This window comes from Mytilus trossulus, chromosome 11 (assembly GCF_036588685.1).
Source record: "Mytilus trossulus isolate FHL-02 chromosome 11, PNRI_Mtr1.1.1.hap1, whole genome shotgun sequence".
NCBI lineage: Eukaryota > Metazoa > Mollusca > Bivalvia > Mytilida > Mytilidae > Mytilus > Mytilus trossulus.
This window is the reverse complement of record NC_086383.1, coordinates 61,200,019-61,224,771: the sequence shown is the minus strand read 5'-3', so window position 1 is coordinate 61,224,771 and position 24,753 is coordinate 61,200,019. Positions and strand designations below refer to the sequence as shown.

General features: G+C 31.7%; 2 protein-coding genes across 2 annotated transcripts in view; one reads left to right on the top strand and one right to left on the bottom strand.

The window, feature by feature from the left end:
* Positions 1-1,336: 1,336 nt before the first annotated feature.
* On the bottom strand, positions 1,337-8,451 carry LOC134691375 (dnaJ homolog subfamily C member 27-like). The gene is made up of 7 exons (XM_063551882.1): positions 8,116-8,451; positions 5,643-5,725; positions 5,050-5,119; positions 3,906-4,070; positions 3,135-3,251; positions 2,134-2,294; positions 1,337-1,623 (listed from the first exon to the last, which is right to left on the bottom strand). Exons 1-7 carry the CDS (start codon positions 8,185-8,187, stop codon positions 1,491-1,493), a joined length of 801 nt encoding a protein of 266 aa, XP_063407952.1. The 5' UTR covers positions 8,188-8,451; the 3' UTR covers positions 1,337-1,490.
* A 7,283-nt stretch (positions 8,452-15,734) lies between these two features.
* LOC134691374 (exostosin-1-like) overlaps positions 15,735-24,753 on the top strand; it is a 68,284-nt gene continuing 59,265 nt past the window's right edge. The window contains exon 1 of the mRNA XM_063551881.1: positions 15,735-16,786. Coding sequence (XP_063407951.1) covers positions 15,885-16,786 — 902 coding nt within the window. The 5' untranslated portion in view covers positions 15,735-15,884. The remainder of the gene's footprint in view (positions 16,787-24,753) is intronic.

Sequence of the window (24,753 nt, the reverse complement as noted above, 5' to 3'; positions counted from 1 at the left end):
GAAAGCTTGTAAGGAATATAAAATGTGCAGCATTTCTTATTGGAATTAACAATTAACTCAATTCACAAGCTGCAGCAAATCAAACTCTCTAGCATTTTACAGTTATACATCAGGCGCAGATCCAGAGGGGAGGGTTCCAGGGTTGGACGATCAATGCATTTGAAAGGGAACATGTAGTTGGACCCCCCCCCCCCCCCCCTTAGTCCTGGGTTAGTAATCCCACTTTTTAAAATGGCTGGATACATCATAATAATTGAATAAAATGAAATTTTATTTCGCATGACAAAAAACAAATTGAATTATTATTAAGAATACACATCTTACTATTTAATGGTACACAAACAATGAAACAAATTCTGATTTGATGATACACTCAAATTATAGGATCAAATAAAATGCATGAAAAAACTCATTAATTCTTTTACATCAATTAGAAGTTAAATTATACAGTTTAGTACATGCAAATACACTTATTTTTCATTTGTGACATTTATTACATTTTTACATACATATTGTAATTGTGGTTTTCTATGACTAAAACTTATAAAATTAGCAATTTTAAAACAAAAATATATAACAAAATATCACAGTATTCATGGATTTGTTGAAACTTTTAATGAATGCAGTTAAAAGGGTTGCCACTTTTCTAGAGTTATGAAAAAAATGGTTTGGGAATTATTTTTTGTGTAGAAACTTATTCCTATATAAAAAATGGCTCTAAAGAGCAGGGAAAAAATGCAAGGTCATCATCTGTGCTATTCAGATAAAAGCAATTGAAAATTTGGCGGGAAATGATTCTTGTTTAAATTTTTCATACAATGAACATAGGCTTATTTTTCTTTCATAAACTATAAAAATATAACTAAATTTTATAAGAATTTAGAAAATAGCATTTCAACCTACATGTTATAAATCTGTGATGAAAAGAAAAATCATTGTGTTGTTATAAGCAACATTTTAAATTGCACTACATGGATAAAACCATGTAGTGCAATTTAAAATAGCACAGATGATGACCTTGCATTTTTTCCCTGCTCTTTAGAGCCATTTTATATATACTTTAAATTAAAAGGATTGTTTTAAAAACCTAATATCATTAAAGGCAAGTTGCTCTATAGAGACATAGAACTGCATTTTGAATGTAAAAATTTCATTGGACTAGAAAACATTTGTAAAGATACTTGGAACAATCAGTGAAATTTAACATAATTTCTAAATTTCTAAATCCATTAAGTACAGGTTTAATGACTGTGTTACCTATAAATAAAATAATTACTGTATAGTGGGGTTATTTTCGCGAGGTGTAAATTTTTGCTTCCTTTTGCACAAAGAACAAAATCGGCAAAAATAAATTCCCCCAATTTAAAAGTGCACATGCAAAGATATTTATAAAATATTTTGTATACCTAATTCAATGACAATAGCGAAATTTTACCCCCGTGAAAATAACCCGCTATAAGGTACAATCAACAACTAATATTGAATGTGTGTTATGAACATTTCTTTAACAAAGTAGTCCTAGCTGCCACTAAAAGTTTGAAAGCCTCTTCACTGCCTGGTGCTACACTTTTATCTGGATGTAATAATACTGCTAATTTTCTGTAAGCTTTGTTCACCTCATCCCTGAAAAAGTAAATTGTTATGTAAGTGATTTTTTATCTTCAATACTGTATAAGATAACAAAATTCTCATAATTGTAGAATAGATCCAAAACTTATCCACACAAAATCATAAAAAAATTGTGTTCAAATGTTTTTTGCTTGCTCCTACAACTTGTTAATGAATTAAAGTTAAAACTTTAATTTCAGTTAAAAATAAATTGCTTTATTTAATCATTTTTCTATTATTAAATAATTAATTAAATGAAATACTCCCTGAATCAAAACTCAAAATATAAAACGCCTTTTCTCTTAGGGATTTAAGGAACCACATCAGTAGTGCTATACAAGATTGATAAGATTTAGAGCTAAACACCATGTTTAACCCCTGTCTTTTGTTGTAGACTAATATGGTACTGCCCTTCAAATATTTTTGGTTATTTTCTGTCAATTTGACAAATACCTCACATGTATATGTTTTATTCTTTCATTCTTATATATAAAAAGTTTACACAATTTAACATATTTTACATACTTTGAAGCTCCTATATTAACACCTAGCCTCTCATAATCGCTCCTTGCTGCTTTAAGCTTCTGTATAGCCTCGACTTGATCCTTGGAGTATCCTAACTGTGTCATGAAAGGCGCTTTCTTTCCACCATTTTCTACAGCTGATACAACACCCTCAAATAAGTTCTGTAAATACAAATAATTATAGAATAACTTATCGAAAAAATTCACAAATAGAAAAATATTCAACAAATTAATTCACTGATATGCATAGTACATGAGCTAATTTTTAAGATTTTCAATATTTGAATTCTTTGATTGTTATTCTTTTTATAACGTTGCTTTGACAATGAGCTTTTTAATGGAATCAAAAGTAGAAAAGCGTAAGGATCATATCTTTATGCGCATTTTCAATTAGCTTTGGTATTACGTTATCACCAAGGTCTTGACAACACCTATTGTAGAAGGAGGAGTGAAATAAAAGAGTTTATTTCACAATTTTTATTTCACTAGGAAATCATGGTTATGGTTGCAACCAATGCAATAGGTAATATGTTGTGCTGTCACAAAAAATATTTTTTTTGTTCGTTCTAATGGCAGAAGTCAGGTTCTTATGGTTTCTCTTTTCAAATTTTTTGAGGACTTTTATAGTTTACTATGTGATATGGGTTTTGTTCATTGTTTAAAGCTGTATGGTGACCTGTAGTTGCTAACATCTCCATCATTTAGAGTCTGGTCTTAGCTGTCTAATTTGCCACCATATCTCCAGGCCCGTAGCCAGGAACTTCCAAGGGGGATTCGTTGGACCCATAAACCTTACTTTAACAGTCACAATTCGAACAGAACATTTACTTTAACAGTGCTTATTTGTTTTCAAGGAGGGGGGGGGGGTCGTCTAAATGACCCCCCCCCCCTGGCTACAGGTAGGATCACATCTTGTTATTTGTAAGGCAGGTTGGTTTAGTAAATTTAAAATACCTTTTGTTTGAAAGCTCATCAATAAGCTATAGATATTTGAGTTTTTACCTGAAACATTTCTGTGACACCTTCCCCTGTTTGTGCTGATGTTTCAAAGTAATGATAACCTCTTGTGTCAGCCCAAATCCTACCTTCAGATTCATCAACCACTCTCTTCTTATCAGTCTAAAAAAGATCAGAAATACATCAATTCATAATGAATGAGGAAACATTATCAAACTACAAAATGTAAAAATTATAAAATGTGAATACAACAGACGCATTTGGGCTCATTTGTCAGAACAATAATGAGTCCAAAGTTAAAAATACATTCCAAATACTAATATTTAGAAGGTTTTTTTTTAATCCTATATAGTAACCAGCACTTATATATATATGTTAATTCAAATGCATTGCTTCAATTGTTGTATTTGATTAATTTACTTTGTAAATTCAGAGAAATATACTACATTATAATCGAGTGAAATTTTAATATGATAATAAGTAATGGTCTCTGGCTAATACTCTGGATTCATTTATTTTTGTGGGCATCAATTTTTGTCGTTTAAGGAAAACCTGCATATTAGTAGATATTTAATTTTGTGATTCTGGCAAAGTTCATTTTTAGCCATGGCGTTTTCAGTTTGTTTTAGATTTATGAGTTTGACTGTCCCTTTGGTATCTTTCGTCCTTCTTTCATTAGAAAATTGGTAATTCATTGAACATTTAAACTGGTGGTTCTCCTGTACCCCTGAAATCCACATAAATTAGTATCCAACAAATATTAATGAATGTAGAGTAATTGTTTATTTAATGGACAACCAAAAATAATGAGATTACCTTGTTAGCACAAACACAGACTGCAATATTATCTACTTCTGACTGGTTTCCTACTTCATTCTGCAGCTCCAATAGCCAGGAATCCAGTGCCTCAAAACTGCCTCTGTCTGATACATCAAATACAATAATAGCTCCCTGAGTATCCTTGTAAAACTCATTCCTTACCTAAAATAAACATAAAAATTAAAGTTTCACTCGTTCTAACATTATTAGTGTCATCTTCTTTTTCATATTTAGTGTCCATAAATAAAAATTGATTTCCATTTGCATGATGCTGCATGATTTTTTATGTGAAAGTCGGTTAAAGAGCTTATCAGGGCTCATGTTTTGTCTGTTATTACGTCATCTCTAAATAAAATTTACTATCTTTTTTGGGTGAGGCTGATATTGATTTGTAGAGGGTTAGTAGTGTACAGTATAACAAATATTTCAACCACAGGACTTTTCCTGTCAAGATTTGTTAAAAATAAACAATGTTATAGAAATTAATGCAACAACATTTAAGAATTGAATGCTTCTTTTTGTAAATTTATTGGGTGGTAAAAGCGTTGACCGAAGTACATTTTGTATGAAGCGTGGAAGCGCTTCATTCTAAAAATGTACGCACGGTCAACGCTTTTACAACCCTATAAAGTTTCAAAAAGAAGTATTCAATACTTATAATTACATTTTTTTAGCTAAAATCGTGAAAACACGATTTTTATCCATTTTTATTTAATTCACCTGTGCACTTTTTTGTGGGACCTCGTGTCATCATGCATGATAAATGTTATTGTCTGATGCAATTGTTTACGGAATAACATGTTAGCCAATCAGAATAGCGTATTATAATGAAACTTACATCTAATGTAATTATTATTTGATGTGCTTCACTTTTAAACTTAAAGGTGACTTCATGAACCCCATATGAAATCTAATAAACCATAGTAAAGAAAAGTTCATTTAAAACGTTTTTATAAAGATTTATTCCATCTGAAAAAACTTATTGTAAATCATATATTGGATGTTATCTTTTGAAATAGAAAAACAAGAGACTCACCTCATTAGAAAATACCAGTCTGTTAATAAGGATTTTTAATTCCACATATCACATGGTCTACATGTAAAATGTATATTGTGTGTTCCTGACATATTGTTTACTTACCTCATAGAATATAGGATGTCCAGCCATGTCAAATATATTGACTTTAACCTCTTTATCTCTTATGTTGACTCTGAAAAGGTGAGGAATTTGTTTAATTACTTTCATATCAAATTCAATAACATAAGAAATAAATCTATAACACTTTTAACTTAAAAGTTCTTCAAAGTAGCATCTAGCGTCACTTTAAAAAACAATGCATCCTGAAGAAGAAGACATGCTACAAATGTAGGCATCTGTTATTGAATAATTTGACTGATGTGATGCTTAAATATAAAGACTAGATTAAGCAATTGGAAATCAAGTTCACAATTCCACTTCAGCTATTTTCAGGGAACATTTCTGATCAACAAAAGATGAATTCCTCATGAAAATGTTATTTTTAATGTTTTTAATAAATTTTACCCATCGAAATTAAATTGTCGATAGATTTTGATAAAATGTGAGGAAAATAACAGTATTTTCATCAAAATAATATGACAATGAAAGCATAGACTTGCAAAAAAGGCAGGATGTCTTAAAGAAGGGTGTCATTTAGAAAAAAGGCAGGCAGCCCTATGAAAACAATCAAGCTGAATTAAGTAACATTGACATACTTAGTAACACCATAATCAATTCCAATAGTTGCCAGGTATTTGTGAACAAATCTTTTCTCACAATATCTTTTGATGATACAACTCTGAAATAGAAAGAGAATATATTTTAAAACACATTATGAATTATAAATTTATGTACAATGCAACAATGTTAAACATTGAACCAATACATGACTTAATCCAGTGTATATTATAAAAACCATTACAGAAATATGAGTTTGTGTTCAAAAATCATATCATTTATATTTCAAATAACACTTGAACTGGCCATGACATTTACATTCAGCTGCAAAAATAAATAATTACATTTCAATTACTTTTGTGCTGAATTTCAAAAAAAGGTAATCACAAAGAATTAAAACATAGGAACCTCTTAGTATGAGGCTTTACATGTTGTTTAACACTGATTTGATTTGAAATAGCTTAAGCACCATATTAAGGCTATTTCGTGGCAGACAGTTTTTATTGGTGGAGAAAACTGGAGACAGGGTTTCCGCCGGCGGTCACCATTTTCGCAATTTGCGAAAAAATAATAATTGTGGCGATTAAAATTTGTCATTGGCGGAAGAATTTGGCGAAAGAAATATATAAAACGATTTATTTTCAGCCATCTTGTTTATTTACTTTTTTCGGGTTTCCCTGACTTTTCAGATCAGACAATACTCAGAATTCACCTCGAACTCGTTCAGATTTTGACAGAAAATCAATAATCAGCTGATTGCATTCATAGCTATCGACATCAAAGGACTAATTAATAAAGGTGTTGATTGTATGATATGACAAAATGAAATGGTTAAATGGCTTCTGTCACATGTCACAAAAGGGATTTATTAACCACTTTGCGACGTACGTGTTTGATGCAAAATTTTCACGCTTCCTCTCCTTCTTTTAATGATAGTTCAGAAAAGAAAATTGTTGTTATGACGAAAAATGTTCAAAAGCATGAAAGGTCTCTGATTAAAACTTTATCATTTAACTTTCATCATGTTCATATAGATCATTGATTAGAGATCTAGAGGTTACTACAAAGTCGTTTCAGTTACACACGTGTTTCAAGCATATAGTTTTACTTATTTATGATGGTCTAGAAAAGAAAACTTTCGTTATGAAGAAAACTATTCAATAGGTTGGCATGAGAGTAATCCTTCAATGTAATGATTATATCTTACACGAGACATCAATTCCAAGTAATAAGATGCTTCGTTTTGTTGTAAAAACCACTTCTTATTTAGGGATGGGGCTGGAAAAAAAGGAAAATTTTAAAAGAAAAATATATTTGTGTTACTTGGCGAAAAAAATAATAAAGTGGCGAAAAAAAAAAAATATTGTTTTGGTGAAAGTGGCGAAAAAAATAATTGACCATGGGGAAACCCTGACTGGAGTGCCTGGAGAAAACCACCAACCTTCGATAGGAAATCTGACAATCAATTAAGATTGGAGTCAAGCGCGGGGTTGGAACTCACATCCTTACACCTTGGCTAGGGATTACACTGTAGTAACGACTTAGACCACTCAGCCCAAGACTTATCATAATTCCATGTCTTTCATAAATTCTGGCGATTTTTTTCGTTAAATAAGTTTCTATTTATCAATGTTTAAAAGTCATGTCAGTTGTTTTGTTTTTTTGGTGTGTATTTAATAATATAATTGATTTATTTCGATTAATAGTACAGATATTTTGGTTTTGCTTAGAAGAAATAAAGTGTAATGGGCTAAAAAAAAAACAAGCAACACAGGGAGCGTATCATAGATGTTTTGGGCAGAAATATATGCCAATCAACTGTAAATTTTTAATTAATTGAAAATACTTAATTCCATCTTTGATGCTTTGTCATAACTCGTTACCTTTCGACATTACTCGTTACCTGTTTGAACAAAATTTATCGTTCATAATTTATACGAATTTGATTGGTTAATAGAAATACCTGTTCACTTCAGGTAAATTTTCATAAATATTTCCTGGACATTTCTAAAGTTTACTGGTCAATTCAACACGTTAAATTTACCCACCCTTCCGCCCATTTTATTTTTGTATTATTTGAATATTGTTGTACATGTGTTATACCTTATTAAATCGAAGAAATTAGTCTTTTTCAGATAATGCAGATTGATGAATTTGATGTCTGTTTGGGAAGTGACTGGTGCATTTATATATATTTTGGAAATTAATATTTATCAAGAATATGGACTTTAAATGAGAAATTATTTATGACATATGTATGATTGTAAATTTTTATTTATGCCAAAATATGATTATCATTACTTAATATGTGTTGAGTTTTGTTTATTACATCGAAATGGGAGCAGAGGGAATTTGATGTGTGTTTTAAAATGTATTTATAGTGCACACATGTCTGCGCAATAATATCTTTAATATGATATGCACCGCTGTGCAAGGCAAGGGACAGCTACATCTGTAGCAGCTCTACCAAATAAAACTAAGCAACAGTAACAGTTTTAACTACAAATGTACCTTTCCAACTTCAGCATTTCCCATGCTGATGATTTTAATACGCAATGACTTTTTCATTTTGCCCATTTCCATATGATCTGGGTTTTACAACATATTTTTCATTGCAGTCAGTTGAACCTGATGAACCGGTTTTGGAACTTTTCAGTAAAGTTTCTTTTTTGGTGGGCAATATCGATAAGAAATCACACAGGTGTCTTTCTATTCATCATGATAGATAGTGGTAAACTACTGAAATATCTTAAACTATGTGCTGTCTTTGCTTTAATCTTGTACCATGTCACATTTTTCTTAGGAATGTTTTATAAAGCGTCGATGGCAACTCCAACCGGAAGTTGATATATCACCGAACAAAAACAGAAACGTGATTTTTCATTGGATAGTTGTAGTGAGGCAGTCAAGGGAAATCTCTATTCTCTACCGTAAATAACATAAATACCATCGATTAACAATTAGTACACGTAGAAAATTTATTTGTTATCTAGCCTATAGTGATTATAATATATCAAGCAATTTACAATCTTTATTTTTGTCAGTACCCCTATATATTTGCAAAAGTAAATCAATCTTTATCTTTCGTCAGACTAAATCTAAAAATTAGTTCAAATTTAATGATGGAAAGAGCATATCAAACAATAGTAAGACCAAAACTCGAATACTGTTGTACCGTTTGGGACCCATACACATCAGAAAATATATACAGACTGGAACAAGTGCAAAGAAGAGCTGCACGATATACATGCAACAGATTTCACAACACCAGCAGTGTATCTGATATGCTTCAAAATCTGAAAAGAACGAAGGCTTAAAACCAGGTTACAAATGTTCCACAAAGTAAAACATAACGAAATTGCAATACCATCTCAAGATATTCTGATGAAAAGCCAGTCCAAAACAAGATCTACTCATCAATTAACATTCAGACAGCTCCAATGCAATAAAGACAGTTTTAAATTCTCATTCTCCAGCCAAACAATCAAAGACTGGAATAAACTACCACCTGAAATTGCAAACAAAACTTCTACAGACAACTTTAAGGATGCACTTACCCATGAAGTATTCCTTAAAACCTTTTTCTCACTTAAACTAAATGAACCTATTGTTTTGATCTTAATTTTTTAATTTTTTTTTTTAAATGTAAAAATTAAAAGTTCAATAAAAATCGTAAAGCTTAAAAATAAAGAAAAATTGAAATTAATTTTTAAAAGCAACCTCAATCAGGCATGCGTCAGAATGTAATCTTCAAAATGTTGATGTTTTTCTGTAACTAAAATCGCACAGTTTTTATTTTTATTAAAATGTTATTTTTTTTTATGTAGATTGAATTTTAAAAAAATCACGATTTTAACGAATTAAAACACGTTTCTTCGTCCTTTACTAATGAACCATACATGCTTCCACATGATCTTTAAAAAAAAAAAAGACATAAGCAATCAAAGCGAGAATAAAAACGGTAAATTTAGTACATCACCATGGTACGGTCACACTATTTCTTAGATCTGACAATCTAATTTAGTTGCAATTTGAAGTTACTCTTCGTCTGTTTTGATATACTTTCATACCAGCATGCATGTTGTATGCATAATCAAAATGACATTGAATCAGAAAAGAACACAATATTCCCAGATTGAAAATTTTGAACACTCTGTGTTTAAATATAACATTTTAAGAACCTAATCAATTATAAAATTCCGAAATATTTTACAAAAGTTTCGGGATTCAATATATTCTATTCCTTAAGTCTTGGATTGGATTGTTTAACAGAAAAAAATGCCTGTACCAAGTCAGATATATGACAGTTGTTATCCATTCGTTTGACGTATACTTTGCTAATTCTGCTTTGTTGAGCTTTTGATTTTGTCATTTGATAAGGGACTGTCCGTATTGAATTTTCCTGGGAGCTCTTATTAATTATTCTACTTTTTTAAACGTTTTACAAACAATCAGTAAATTGTATAGCTAATTCTGCTTTGTTGGATCTAACCAATATACATTAATGCAACAATGTCAAATAATTATGCTCAAATAAACTTTTGTAAAAAAAAGTATTATTATATGCATACTCAATTCAATATACTTTTTGGTGGAACATATAGAGAAAGGATAGGGTTAACCTAACCCTAACCCTAACCCAAACCCAAACCCAAACCTTAACCCTTACTTTAATATAAACCCATTTTAATCATTCGTTTAATCCCGCTGCAATTGTTCGCACCTGTCCTTAGTCAGGAATCTGATGTTCAGTGGTGGTCGTCTGTTTATGTGGTTCATAAGTGTTTCTCATTTCTTGTTTGTTATATAGATTAGACCGTTGGTTTTCCCGTTTGAATGGTTATACACTAGTAACTTTTGGGACCCTTTATTGCATGCTGTTCGATGTGAGCCAAGGCTCCGTGTTGAAGGCCGTACATTGACCTATAATGGTTTACTTTTATGAATTGCTATTTGGATGGAGAGATGCCTCATTTGGCGCTCATACCACATCTTCCTATATCTAGACATAGAATCAAATCGTAAGCCTTACTTAAAACTTTTTATTTTTATGAACAACATGACAAAAACCATAGACCTAACACTACACCCGACTTAATCTAGTGTAGAACCAATGATTCTCGTAGTAAGACTTACAATAAAAATCCTTGGTAGAACGCCGGTATACCCTACAATATAACCTCAAAACTAACCTTAAACACTTCCTTATCACTGTAACCATAACTCGACACTTATTTAACGCAAACTTCCCTATCTTAACTCTAGATAAACCTTACTCTACTTACGTGTCTCTTACTCTAAACTTCAAACCAACTGTAACTCCCCCTAAAAAAGATAAACCTGACCATACCTTATCCCTGAAACTCAAAACCTAGTCTTTATCCTAAAAAATGATAACAGCAACTCTAAAAAAAACAAAAAAAAACCATTATGCGTCCAAAGCGCTCTTCTTGATTTTCCTTCATCAGGAACGGTCAAAGTCGAAAATTTGAAAGCTAAGGATGAGTCGAAAGCTTTATGGTAAAAAAAAGAACATAAACATTAATGTCAAATTCCTCTAAGGTCAACTCATAAAAATCATACAAGACTAACAATTAAAGCTTAGTTTCTAACCGAAACCTAATCGAGGTTGCTGACAGGGTAAAGGGAGACAACAAGAGAGGAGCGGCAGAAAAGAAAGAGGTGACGAGAGACATGCAAAAGAAAGGAGTAAAGGGAGACAAAAATGTATATAAAGAATAATAAATGTGAGCCAGAAAAAAACATTTATAAAATGAGTTAACAAAAAGCTACACGAAAGTGCATGCTAAGAAATATCATAGTAGTGAAAAGACCTCATTAATACCCCATCCCTATCCCGAACCCTAACCCCCAGGCACCCTAACCATAATCTTGACTCATTATCTCATCCTTATCTAAACCCTGAAATAATCCCGATCCTAACCCTAACCCTAACCCTAACCTGAACCCTAACAAGCCTAACCCTAACCCTAACCCTAACCCTCACCCTAACTTGAACCCTAACAAGCCTAACCCTAACCATAATCTTGAATCGTTATCTCATCCCTATCTAAACACTGAAATCATCCTGACCTTTACCCAAACCCTAACCCCAACCCTTACCTAGATTTTGTGAGTCTTAATCAAAACCCTAGCTTTGGTTTATGATAACTATGTTAAATTAAAAAAAAATGAAGTAGAAACAAAGGATTATTATGAAGGACTCAGAAGAGAGACCTTTTCGTTTTGTCAAATTTTGGTATAGAGACTTGATTAGCGTGAGAGTCTTAAAAAAGAGCCTTCAAATTCAGATTTAGAAGATCATAACTTTTGATTAGAATGCAACGATATAAGCTAGAGGGTATAAGGTCAGTTTCATAGATTCGTATTGCACAATAGCTATTTCAAAAAGTCTTTGAAGGCCGTACGGTGACCTATAGTATGTCTGTGCCATTTTGTTCTTGTTCTTGTGGACAGTTGTCTCATTGGCAATTATACCACATCTTCTTTTTTTATATTTTTGTTTTTTACTGGAATTCAGAGTAGTATATAGATGTGCATATGCGTACGTTGCAGTTGTACGACATTAAATTATAGTATCATGTATTTCTTTTTAGGACACGCTCAAACAATGAAAATTAGACAAATAATGTATTGGAAAAGTAGGACCTTGTTAAAGTCTTAAACCGATTTATTTATTTATAGCCATGATATCCTGAACCCCCAAGCTAGGTGCATACCAAAAGAAAAACGGTAACATATGCTTTTTGTTAACTTACATATATACCGTCAGAAAAGGGTTAGGATAATGTTTTTCTCTGACTTTTTATGATGTCTAAATCAGTTGGATGTGTATTGATTGATAATTTAGATGCATAATTTGTTTGATTAGCTGATAGAGGCTTTGCACTAGCTGTGAGTAACTGCGAGTACTCTCAGGTCAGTACTTGGTAACTTTTTGTTGTTGGCCCGGATACAATACAGGTACCCGGCCACATCCACTCAGTCTGTGTTTTTGTTATATTTAGTTCTAAAAATGTGTGTCAACCTGATCAGTTAAGCCCTTTTCAACTGATTTTTATTTTTCGTTCTTATGTTGTACTGTTACACCCCGTTGTCCAATTTTTAGGGGATGGGTTCCGCTTACATGTTTAACCCCACCACATTATGTATGTATATGCCTATCCCAAGTCAGAAGCCTGTAATTCAGTGGTTGTCGTTTGTTGATGTCTTATATATTTATTTTTCGTTCATTTTTGTACATAAATTATGCTGTTAGTTTTCTCGTTTGAATTGTGGTACATTTGTCATTTCGGGGTCTTTTATAGCTGACTAAGCGGTATGGACTTTGCTCATTGTCAAAGGCTGTACAGTGATCTTTAGTCTATAATAGACCACTGTCATGACAGCCTTCGACAATGAATATTAATTGTTAATTTGTGCCGGCAATTATACCACATCTTCTATTTTATAATTAGGGTTAGTATTATAATCCCTGATTTAATATAGTTTAAAATAAAATTGAATTTGAAATGGGGAATGTGTCGAAGAGAAAACAACCCGACCAAATAGCAGAAAAAGGCCACCAATGGGTCGTCAACACTTTGAGAAAATCCCGCATCCGGAGGCGGTCTCCAGCTGACCCCCAAAACCTAACGATTACTAGTTCTGTGAAAATGGATGTCATACTTAACTCCAAAACATTGGAGAAAAAAGTTGTGGCGCAAAAGGACGCATTTTTGGCGCAAACGGATCTCTCCCATTACCAACATATGCCAGCTGAAATGTCCTAACAACATCCCTTCTGAATTAGTCTGTTTAAATTTTTGGTTAGCTTTTGAGGTGAATGTCGACAATATTGTGCTCTGTAAAGAATATTACCATTAACACAATGATTAAAGATTGCATGGAAATACCTAAGATGTATGAATGAATGTTAAATATCAAATTATATTTACGATATTATTTCCTTGTACACATGATATAATTTAGTAAATGTTTTTACCATTTTGTGATATAAAAACATTCTTCCGTCAAAGGGAAATTAAGAATTTGTAAAAAGTAATGAATATAAAAATATTGAGCACCCAATTGTACCTGTCAGGAATCTGATGTCCAGTAGTTGTCGTTTGTTGGTGTGGTTCATAAGTGTTTTCCCCGTGTCTCGTTTTTTTTTTATACGTAGATTCAACCGTCGTTTTCTCGTTTGAATGGTTTTACACTACTAATTTTTTTAGGCCCTTTATAACTCGCTGTTCAGTGTGAGTCAAGGCTCCGTGTTGAATACCGTACTTTGACCTATAATAGTAGTTTACTTTTACAAATTGTGACTTGCATTTGGATGGAGAGTTGTCTCATTGGCACTCAGGGCGTATTGCCTTTCCGCTATTTTTTCAAAGTCCCAAAACTACGTTTCCGCAAATTTAAAGTACACGTTTCCGCAAATTTAAAGTACACGTTTCCGCAAATTTAAAGTACACGTTTCCGCAATTTGTATTTATGACTTTTCCGGAAATTTACCTGGTAAATTATAAACATTTGAATACAATTATACTAGATAAATATTTATTTTATTATTTTTAATAAAGAAAAGGTTCTAATCTTATATCTTCAATATAAAATTAAAATATAACTAGTTGACTCTGGTAAGGATTTTGGTAAAGGGCTAACACATTTCTTTGATTTGTCTTACTTGCCAAATGACATGCTTAAAAGCATGGTTTGTTGAATTAGTAGCCGATTCTCCATCTGACGGTAGGTGCATAAAGTTTGCAGATTACATCTTGAAGTTTTATATATATAGCAATTCTAGATTTCCACCAACCATTTGGGCATCACCTCCTGACCCCGACCAAAAGAGAACAACGAATGGTGCCGAGTCTTTTCATGCCCACATGAAAGAGCAGAGTGATGCTAGCCATCCTAACATTTTTGTCTGTGTCGATGAGTTATCGAAACTGCAAACAACATCTTACATAAAGATGTGAACTCTATAACTGTAAAAGTTCCCGTTCGGATATATCGGAAAAGGAGAAGATGGACTTCCTTCTTGAACAAAATACAAAACTTGTAAACGGAGAATGTACTACTGTGGATTTTGTACGACGTGTTTGCAACAAATATTCTGCCAGAACTGACTTATGAATTCATATCAAGATATAGCGAATTAGTGCCGACTTTTGAACATACGTTTTCATGCATCCATTTCAATGATGAATTTAACTTGCATGTTTTGATGACCTTTAACTTCATAAATTTTGATTTTTTTTTATCATGGATTTGCTTTCGATCAATAAGTATTCCTTAATATTTGCGGAAAAGTAATAATTTATTTTTTGCGGAATAGTTACTTTCTTTCTCGGAAAAGTAAGATATTTATTTGCGGAAACGTAAACTTTTTTTTTCGGAAACGTCATCTTTTTTTTCGGAAAAGTAATGCCAATTTGCGGAAACGTAAAACGCCGGGCACTCATATCACATCTTCTTATTATCTATGAAATAACTTCTGAAGATTTTAAAATCAGTCACAATCATATGCTTCATTTATATATACATACAACCTCAAGTAATGTTGTAAAAATAGATTTAAAAATCCCATTGCATATAAATTTAGCCAATAAAAAAAAATACTATCAGACAAAATAAAAAAAAAAATGTTTACATTAAATTTAATTTTGAAATAATTATCAGGTATTTTGAATTTCAAATCTGTGAACAGTTTAACACAGCCGTTTTTTAACTACCAATTTTAATAATAAAATTATGAGTGTAAAAATAATAAAACTTTTAAGGTACTTTAAGTTTCTTTTTATCAAAAATGCATGCTAAAATATTGAACTGCATTTACATATTTTGTTAGCGACTTGTTATATCTTAGTACAATAGTGAAAGGCATGGTAAGAGATTTATAACATTTACGGTAAAAAGAAACGACAGGTGCCCGTTTAATATGCAATTAACGATTTTCCCGCAATCATTATATTTTCGGTGTTGATTAGATAAACAGTTAATGTATATTGGCGTTAATTAAATGATTATCACCTTTAATGGTTTAATAGGTAGTTATATAATCTGATTAATAACAAATACACAACATTCCCCCATTAGGATCCCAATCGCTTGACCTTTCAACTAATCACAAAGCATTGACGTAAACATGGCGGCCACCATGGATGTGTGTATTTCTCGTTCCTAATGGATTTAGTTGAAAATATGTTTGAAATTGGGTAAAATATTGTTGATTCGAAATGACAGTCTAGAGTAATAGGATCAAATGTTCCATGCAGGCCAAAAAGCGATATTTTCTTTTAATTCTTCTAGGGATTATCATATGTTTATTGTGTTTTTTGGGTACAAAGCTCCATAAAAATTCACACCATGGAAGAATTTTTCAAAGGAATTTGTACAGTTTCTTTGACATCGAGGATGAAATCTTTGAAGAGGACTTGCACTTGTCCTCTAAACAAAGAAGGGAAACCGCATCTGAGTCCAAAAAACAACGTTGTAGGATGGAAACCTGCTTTGATTTCAATAAGTGTAAACTGGGATTTAAAGTTTATATTTACCCCATTCAAGAAAGGGTTTCAGAAACCTATAGTAAAATCTTACGGACCATTCAAAATTCCATATATTATACATCGGACCCGGAGCAAGCGTGTATATTCATTTTATCCATTGATACATTAGATCGTGATACCCTTAGTAAAGACTACGCCAAAGATATCCAATCTAAATTGGACCAATTGTCGTTATGGAATAATGGTAAAAATCATATTGTTTTAAATTTATATTCAGGAACTTGGCCAAACTATATAGAAAGTTTGGATTTTGATATAGGCGAGGCAATGATTGCCAAAGCAAGTTTATCTGTGTTCAAATTCCGCCCTGGATTCGATATATCGTTTCCATTATTTGCCAAAGAACTCCCCGAAATAGGTGGGGAAAGAGCTTATGTGTATAACTCTATAAACAACATCCCACCGTTTCGAGAATATTTATTAGGATTTAAAGGAAAAAGATATTTAACAGGAATCGGTTCAGAAACGAGAAATTCACTCTACCATATTCATAACAAAGAGGATATAATTTTATTAACTACATGTAGGCATGGAAAAAACTGGCAGAAAAAAGCAAGAGAATTAAATGATACAAGATGTAAAGTTGATAACGAAGAATATGACAAGTAAGTTAAAAATAACATTACATAAACTAAGATTTATATATACAATATTACAATTAAGTATGTTTGTAAGAACATGAAGAGCAGCTATTCTTTTCTGCCCCCTTATCAGAATGTTTCAGTTAAAATTCAGGAGGGGTCAGAACAAGAAAAATCAAGTAAAGAAATCATAGCGAATCCAAAGGAAAGCTTTATGATAATAGATTCGTTTTTTTTTTTATATCAAATCGTTTTGCTTTATTTTTTTAATTACGTGAATTCATATTTTGCTGCGTTTTTTTTTAACATAATCATGATGATAATGATTTGCTTTTTCTTTTTTTCATTTGTAAAATTTCATTTCCTCAAAAATGAAAAGCGCCCGGGTTCATAAACCAAGATTTAGGTTTTACCAGTGAAAGGTGGGCAAGATATAAATAAAAATTATGAAATTTCCTTATTACATGTATTGTAAATGTTCCCACTACAAGTAATTTACATTAGAAGTTGTAAATTACCATTCCCGAATTTGAAGCTTCAATAAAAATATAAGCTACATGTACATAAAAGGCAATTAAAATGAAGGAAAAAAAATACACTAGGCTACATGTATGTGGAAGTTGATATCAGATCTCTTAAATTCAAGGGAAATTTACAACTTATTTTAAATGTATTGTCATTTATAGTGTGTGGGAATTTTATTTTCAATGTTTCACATAATCACAATAATAATTCAAAATATGAAAAATTAAATGCAGATTTAAAAGGCATAATAAAACATGGTTATTGTGAATTTGAGTACAAAACACTTGAAACAGTACTTTATTTGATAAAAACCTTTAGTTTACCCATGCATGTACATTAAAACATGCAGTTGAAGCTCATTCATCAAATTTACATACATGTACATGTTAAATATTGTCGTAAAATGAAAACCGATTCTATCAGTAGACATTTTCAATTGAATCTTTTTGAATACAAAACACTATTTAAGCCAAATCTTTGGGGAAATAGTGTTGACTTTGTTTTTGAAGTATTTAAAACTTAATTTTCTTTGACACAAGTATTGTGTGAAGTTAGGTTGAGATTATCCAAATTTAATAGAAAAATCAAAGGAAAGATTATATTACATGTATATTGGCCAAAGAATTAATCTGACAAGTTTCGAGTCTTGATTTGTTCAGTAAATATGCAGCCCAATTACATGTAGGTTAAATACATAATTTATTTGAATCGTTCATAGTGTGTTAATTTACGTTTTTTGATTAAGTCATTTGTAAGTTAAGCCTGCCAATTGATATTTTCTATGTTGTGATGTTATGCTATTGTTTCAGAAAAAGGGAGAAGGTTTGGTACCATTAAAACGTTTAATTCCACTGCAAATGTTTGCACCTGTCCCTAAGTCAGGAATCTGATGAACAGTAGTTCGCGTTTGTTTATGTAATTTATAGGTGTTTCTTGTTTTTCATTTTTTATATAGATTAGACCGTTGGTTTTCCTGTTTGAATGGTTTTACACTAGTAATTTTGGGGCCCTTTCTAGCTTGTTGTTCGGTGTGAGTCAAGGCTAAGTGTTAAAGGCTGTACATTGAGTCAGACCTATATTGGTTTACTTTTATAAATTGTTATTTGGATGGAGAGTTGTCTCATTGGCACTCACAACACATCTTCCTATATCTATATATATATATGAAAATTTTGTTCATGTTTTTATGTTCCACCTAGGAGCATTATGTTTTTCAGTCTGTGCATTCGTTTTTTTCACCAGTTAGGCTGCCCTGCTCTAGGTAAAGAGTTTGGTCAAGGTTGATGGATTTGAAAGTCTATCAACTTGAAACTTAGTAAACATATTCCCTATGATATGATCTTTCTAATTTTCATGCCAAATTAGAGTTTTGACCTGAATTTCTCAGTCCACTGAACATAGAAAATTATAGTTGATTGGGGCATCCATCATACTATAGACTCATTCTTGTTTTTTTTATGCCAGAGAAAGAAATTCTGACATGTATCGTATTTATAGCAGAAAGCACAGTTGTTGAAGATTGAAAAGTTGAGATCATGATGTAGCTGAAACACCTACATGTACATAATTCTACCTCATTATACATGACTAGATGTATTTTTTACTTATAAAATACCAAATTATTAAAAGTTCACCTAAAGTTGTATCTTGCACTGGTGAAATTGTCAGTTACATCCATGTTTTAAATTTTACTTTCTGTCATCGACATTGTCATCATGGACATGAAAAAAAACCAATTTTCTTCATGTTCAATACTATCATGACTATGGCAAAAATTGCTTGATGTTCTCTGGACTTTTGTCTATTTCATCTGGGAATATTGGAACATAGGATGACCAGCTGTAAAAAAAAGGGGGATGTTTCCCCATTATACTGTAACACAAAAATCACTTTTTATGCCAATTACCTGTAACTTTAAATACTAAGATTTAAAAAGAATTTGGCATATATATTCTTGTTAAATCCATTTATCATATGGATTATATTGTATTATTGTTTATGTGTACAGTCAGTACTGGTATACTGCAAATATACATGTATATATACATTTGGCTGTTTTCTGCCCTTTGGTTGAGTTGTTGTCTTTTTGACACATTTTCTATTTCCATTCTTTATTTTACATTTAAATGATGTACATGTATATGTCATGAAGGAATTGACCATTAAGGACTCTGTGAGGACTGAACATTATTTATATCAGTGACAACTGTGTACATGGTGTACATAAGTCATATTGGTCAATCTTAAAATAAATACTTCAAAATCACCATCCACTATAATTGGTGTAAATATTTACTTGACAAATATTGAAATTTGATAGTAGTTCACAGTCTTTAGAATCAGCAGTGTGTTTCCAATGGAAAAGTTTGCTGATAATCAAGTCTTCGACCTTGTTTAAAAATTAGACAGTTTAAAATACATTTTATACAATTGTATATTTTATGTGTCTAAATTTTTTGTATGTTTTTCCTTGGCACCTCGATTTCTATTGACAAATATGATCATAGGATAGTTTTCAGATAATATAAGATAAGTCACAGGGGATACAGTGTATTGGGTTGGTACAGTACAAGTTCTACAAAATTCAGGTCTGTGCTGTCTTCAATTGCCACATCTAATTTGTGCACAATAAGCATACATGTACATGTATACTGCACATGCATCACCATCAGTCAGTTTACTGCATATTATGCATGTACATGTTCACAGAATTAATTTTCATCACATCATCAAACAGTAGCAATACTCTTTCATTATCTATTCACACTTTTTGTAATAAATCAGTTTTATAGCAAACTAAAGGAAAACAGTAGGTTTAAGATAACAAATTATTTCGTTAGGTATGTCAGTACAGAGACTGACATGTGAATCATGGCTGTTTAATTACACAGTCTGTCAAGTCAAGTGTTTGCTTCTGTAACAAGGAACAGAGAGGGTCTATAGGAGGGTGACATGTGAATCATGGCTGTTTAATTACACAGTCTGTCAAGTCAAGTGTTTGCTTCTGTAACAAGGAACAGAGAGGGGTCTAGGGGAGGGTGACATGTGAATCATGACTGTTTAATTACAGTCTGTCAAGTCAAGTGTTTGCTTCTGTAACAAGGAATAGAGAGGGGTCTAGGGGAGGGTGACATGTGAATCATGGCTGTTTAATTACACAGTCTGTCAAGTCAAGTGTTTGCTTCTGTAACAAGGAATAGAGAGGGGTCTAGGGGAGGGTGACATGTGAATCATGGCTGTTTAATTACACAGTCTGTCAAGTCAAGTGTTTGCTTCTGTAACAAGGAATAGCGAGAGGTCTAGGGGAGGGTGACATGTGAATCATGGTTGTTTAATTACACAGTCTGTCAAGTCAAGTGTTTGCTTCTGTAACAAGGAATAGAGAGGGGTCTAGGGGAGGGTGACATGTGAATCATGGCTGTTTAATTACACAGTATGTCAAGTCAAGTGTTTGCCTCTGTAACAAGGAATAGAGAGGGGTCTATAGGAGATTGAAACATAAAGCTCTGATCTGAAGGGATGGCCAAAACATTTGTGTGTTTTAAGTGTTTCTCCATCTACCATGTCTACATGATCTCATAGAATCTGAAATTATTATATATGCATGCCTCTAAATGCCTTGATTCTAGTCTAATCTTAATAAATTAGATTACTAATCTGTGATACATGTATATTTTATTTTGTAACAAGTTAAAAAAGGGACAAAAAAAGTTCTAAATTTACATTGTGCACTAGTCATGCTAGTACTACATTACATTTATTTTTGCGACAACCATGACAACTGTTTGTAAAAACTAAAGAACAAAAATTTGAACATTTATTTGTTAAAATACCATATTATGCCATATAATACCATATGCAGAGATAAATTTGTCATTACATCATAGCCTAAAGGACATTTCTATTTTTGTGGATTTCACTGATTCAGAATTTAAATGGCAAATTAAGATACCATCCATTTCAGCATTTCTTTTTGTCTGTTTAAGCGACATACAATTTACAGTACTGTATGTAGTAATCCATTTTATTCCTCATTAATATATATATATATATATAAGGTCTCTAAATTCAAATGTGTGAGTCATTTTGCTGTTTGTATGCCAATCTTATGATAAATGTAGCGTACTCAATGTCTGAAATTGACCAAACACTTTAATATCAAGAAACCTTGGCGGCATTGGTAATGATCTTTATCCTGTCATGCCTCTATTAGCTCTCGACAGAAATGCTGTATTTGAGTCTGTTCTTCTAATGAATCATTTGATAAAAAGCAAACAATTGAATAAATTCATGTCATCTTCTAAGGCTATCTTAGCCCTGATGTGATGTTAAGTAATTATCAATAAGGCATTGGCCATGTTGGTGTTAGTGTATTAAGTTTTCTGTGATGTCCACAGTATTTTGTTGTCTTAAAATTTTAAATGCATTAGTACATGTAGTACCTCAACCTATTTCTCTATGAAAAGATCTGAGGGTCAACCCCCCCCCCCCCCCATTTTTTGACGATCAATGCATTTGAATTGGGACATATAGTTGAAGACCCCTTTATCCTGGGTTGGGAACCCCCTTTTTGAAAATGGCTGGATATGCCTCTGCATACAAATCGAAATTAGAAATGCCACACACAAAACACAGATTTATCAAGTTAAAACATGTACAAATGATGTAAGAACCTGGTATGAAATCTACAACTGGTGCTCTGGCTGAAGGCTGGCAGTGATCTTTAGTAAATAAACATGTAAGAACCTGGAATGAACTCTAGATCTGGTGCTCTCCAGGAGACTGGCAGTGATCGTTAGTAAATAAACATGAACTTGTAGACCATGTGTAGTGTGTAGATCATACCAAAGATAAAATCAAATATAAAGAAAAGCTTGGTGTAGAATGAAGAAAAATCTTGCTGGATATCATCTGCATTGTTGATGTCTCCCATTGATTAATGACAGAGAATTCAGAAATACATGAAGTAAAAAAAAGGAAAAAAACTGGGTATAATCAGAAGGTGACAGATGTTTGAGAAGTGTTTGTACACTTTGATCATTGTTGATTTTAAAACAATAATATACAGTAGTAAACCATGATAAACAATAATAAACAATCATAGATAGACATCTTACAGATGTGGATTAAGAAATATCAAGAAGTGGAAGGATTGAATATATAGATATAGGAAGATGTGGTGTGAGTTCCAATGATAGTCCCAGATTACTCTGACGTCCGACGGCTGTTTTGCCAGACAAGCTGGACGTCAGAGTAATCTCGGACTACAATGAGACAACTCTCCATCCAATATGTTCTTTTTGGTCTCAACCTGTCCTCAATCTCAACTGACTTGAACATCCCACTTCTGCATTCACAATTATTTTGGCAAGGTTCTGTATACATATTTCATGAAATTAATTTGTATAACATTTCAAGTGAACATGTATATATATTTCAACAGATCTATCAAAAGCTGAGAATTAATTTATCAGGATATAAAGCTTTTTAGCAAGTGCAGAAAGTTTTAATCGAATTTGAATGCTTTTAGAATTCAGGATGCATTAACAAGTTATGGAATCAATTATAAAATTTCTGGTTTATGGCTTAAAGTTCCTATCTTCCTGCATAAAGTGTTTGAAATTTATGCATGTGGGTTTAATAAGTTTATTAATTTACTACATGTGGGCGTGCTGTTGGAATATCTGTTCTTAGTCAGCAGATCAAAACTTCAAATGCTTTTCATCTAACATTTTAAAATATAATTGGAAATAATAAAATTTTATTTGTAACATCTTTTCTAAGAATTTATTGATCTATGGAAGATTACAAAAGGCTTAGTGCTAGGAGTGCAACAGCTTTTATTTAAAGAAAAACAGAGTAATTCTGCATTTAAGCATCATCCATTGTCGGAAAATAAATGTTACACATGTATTAAAGAATCATTGTCTGAAAACTATTATTATGAATATTAAAGTTTCATTTCTGACAAGTGTAATAATTAAAGTTTCATTGTGTAATATTAAAGTTTCATTGTCCTACAAATAAAATATTTAAAGTTTCAGTGTCTGACACATGTAACAATTTAAGTTAAATTTCATTGACTGTCAAATTTGATAATTTAACTTTCATTGACCATTTTGACTGTCAAATGTAATAATTTAAGGTTCAATGTCTGTCAAATGTAATAATTTAAGGTTCAATGTCTGACAAATGTAATAATTTAAGGTTCAGTGTCTGACAAATGTAATAAATTTAAGGTTCAATGTCTGACAAATGTAATAGTTTAAGGTTCAATGTCTGACAAATGTAATAATTTAAGGTTCAGTGTCTGACAAATGTAATAAATTTAAGGTTCAATGTCTGACAAATGTAATAATTTAAGGTCCAGTGTGACAAATGTAATAATTTAAGGTTCAATGTCTGACAAATGTAATAATTTAAGGTTCAGTGTCTGACAAATGTAATAATTTAAGGTTCAATGTCTGACAAATGTAATAATATAAGGTTCAATGTCTGACAAATGTAATAATTTAAGGTTCAGTGTCTGACAAATGTAATAATTTAAGTTTAAGTTTTATTGACTGTCAAATGTCATGAATGTAATAATTTAAGTTTCAGTGTCTGACACATGTAACAATTTAAGTTAAATTTCATTGACTGTCAAATTTGATGATTTAACTTTCATTGGCTTTCAAATGTAATCATGGTAATAATTTAAGGTCAGTGTCTGACAAATGTAAGAATTTAAGGTTCAGTGTCTGACAAATGTAATAATTTAATTTAAGTTTTATTGACTGTCAAATGTTATGAATGTAATACTTTAAGTTTCATTGACTGACAAACATGACAAATGTAATAATTTAACTTTCAGTGACTGTCTGAAATGTAATATTTAATCTGCATTGTCTGACAAATGTTTTTTTGTATAAAATAGAAAGTTTGTTGAACATGTCGAAGTTCACTTCATTGTATGGAGATAATTCTGTTTTATATGATTTGATTTCAACCCATTTTATATAAAAAAAAAATATTTCCCTTTGCTTTAGAAAATAAAAGATATTTGGGGTGAAAAATAAAAAAGAAGTTCGCTGTATTTCCTAATAAGACAACAAGTTTTTCTGACATAACTAACCAAATGAGTCACCAATGTTCAAAGGGCAACACTTTGATATGTAACCAGACACTGTTCTTTTAAGTATAGGAAATATTAAGATGAATAGTCATTAAATGAAATATAAAAACATGACATGACATTCTAAACATTTATGTCACAGGATGGAAATTGTTGAATTAAGGAAGAAAGCCATTAACCATGTTAACTGATGGGAAGTAGGTAGTTGATATCCTATATTTTGGAAACAGATGTAATATGATATATAATATTACAGATCCACTTAATGAGTAAATGACATTAATTTAGGGTGAATGACCTAGCATAATTAGATGTATAGGTGTAATAGATTTTATACTGCAACTGTGCATAT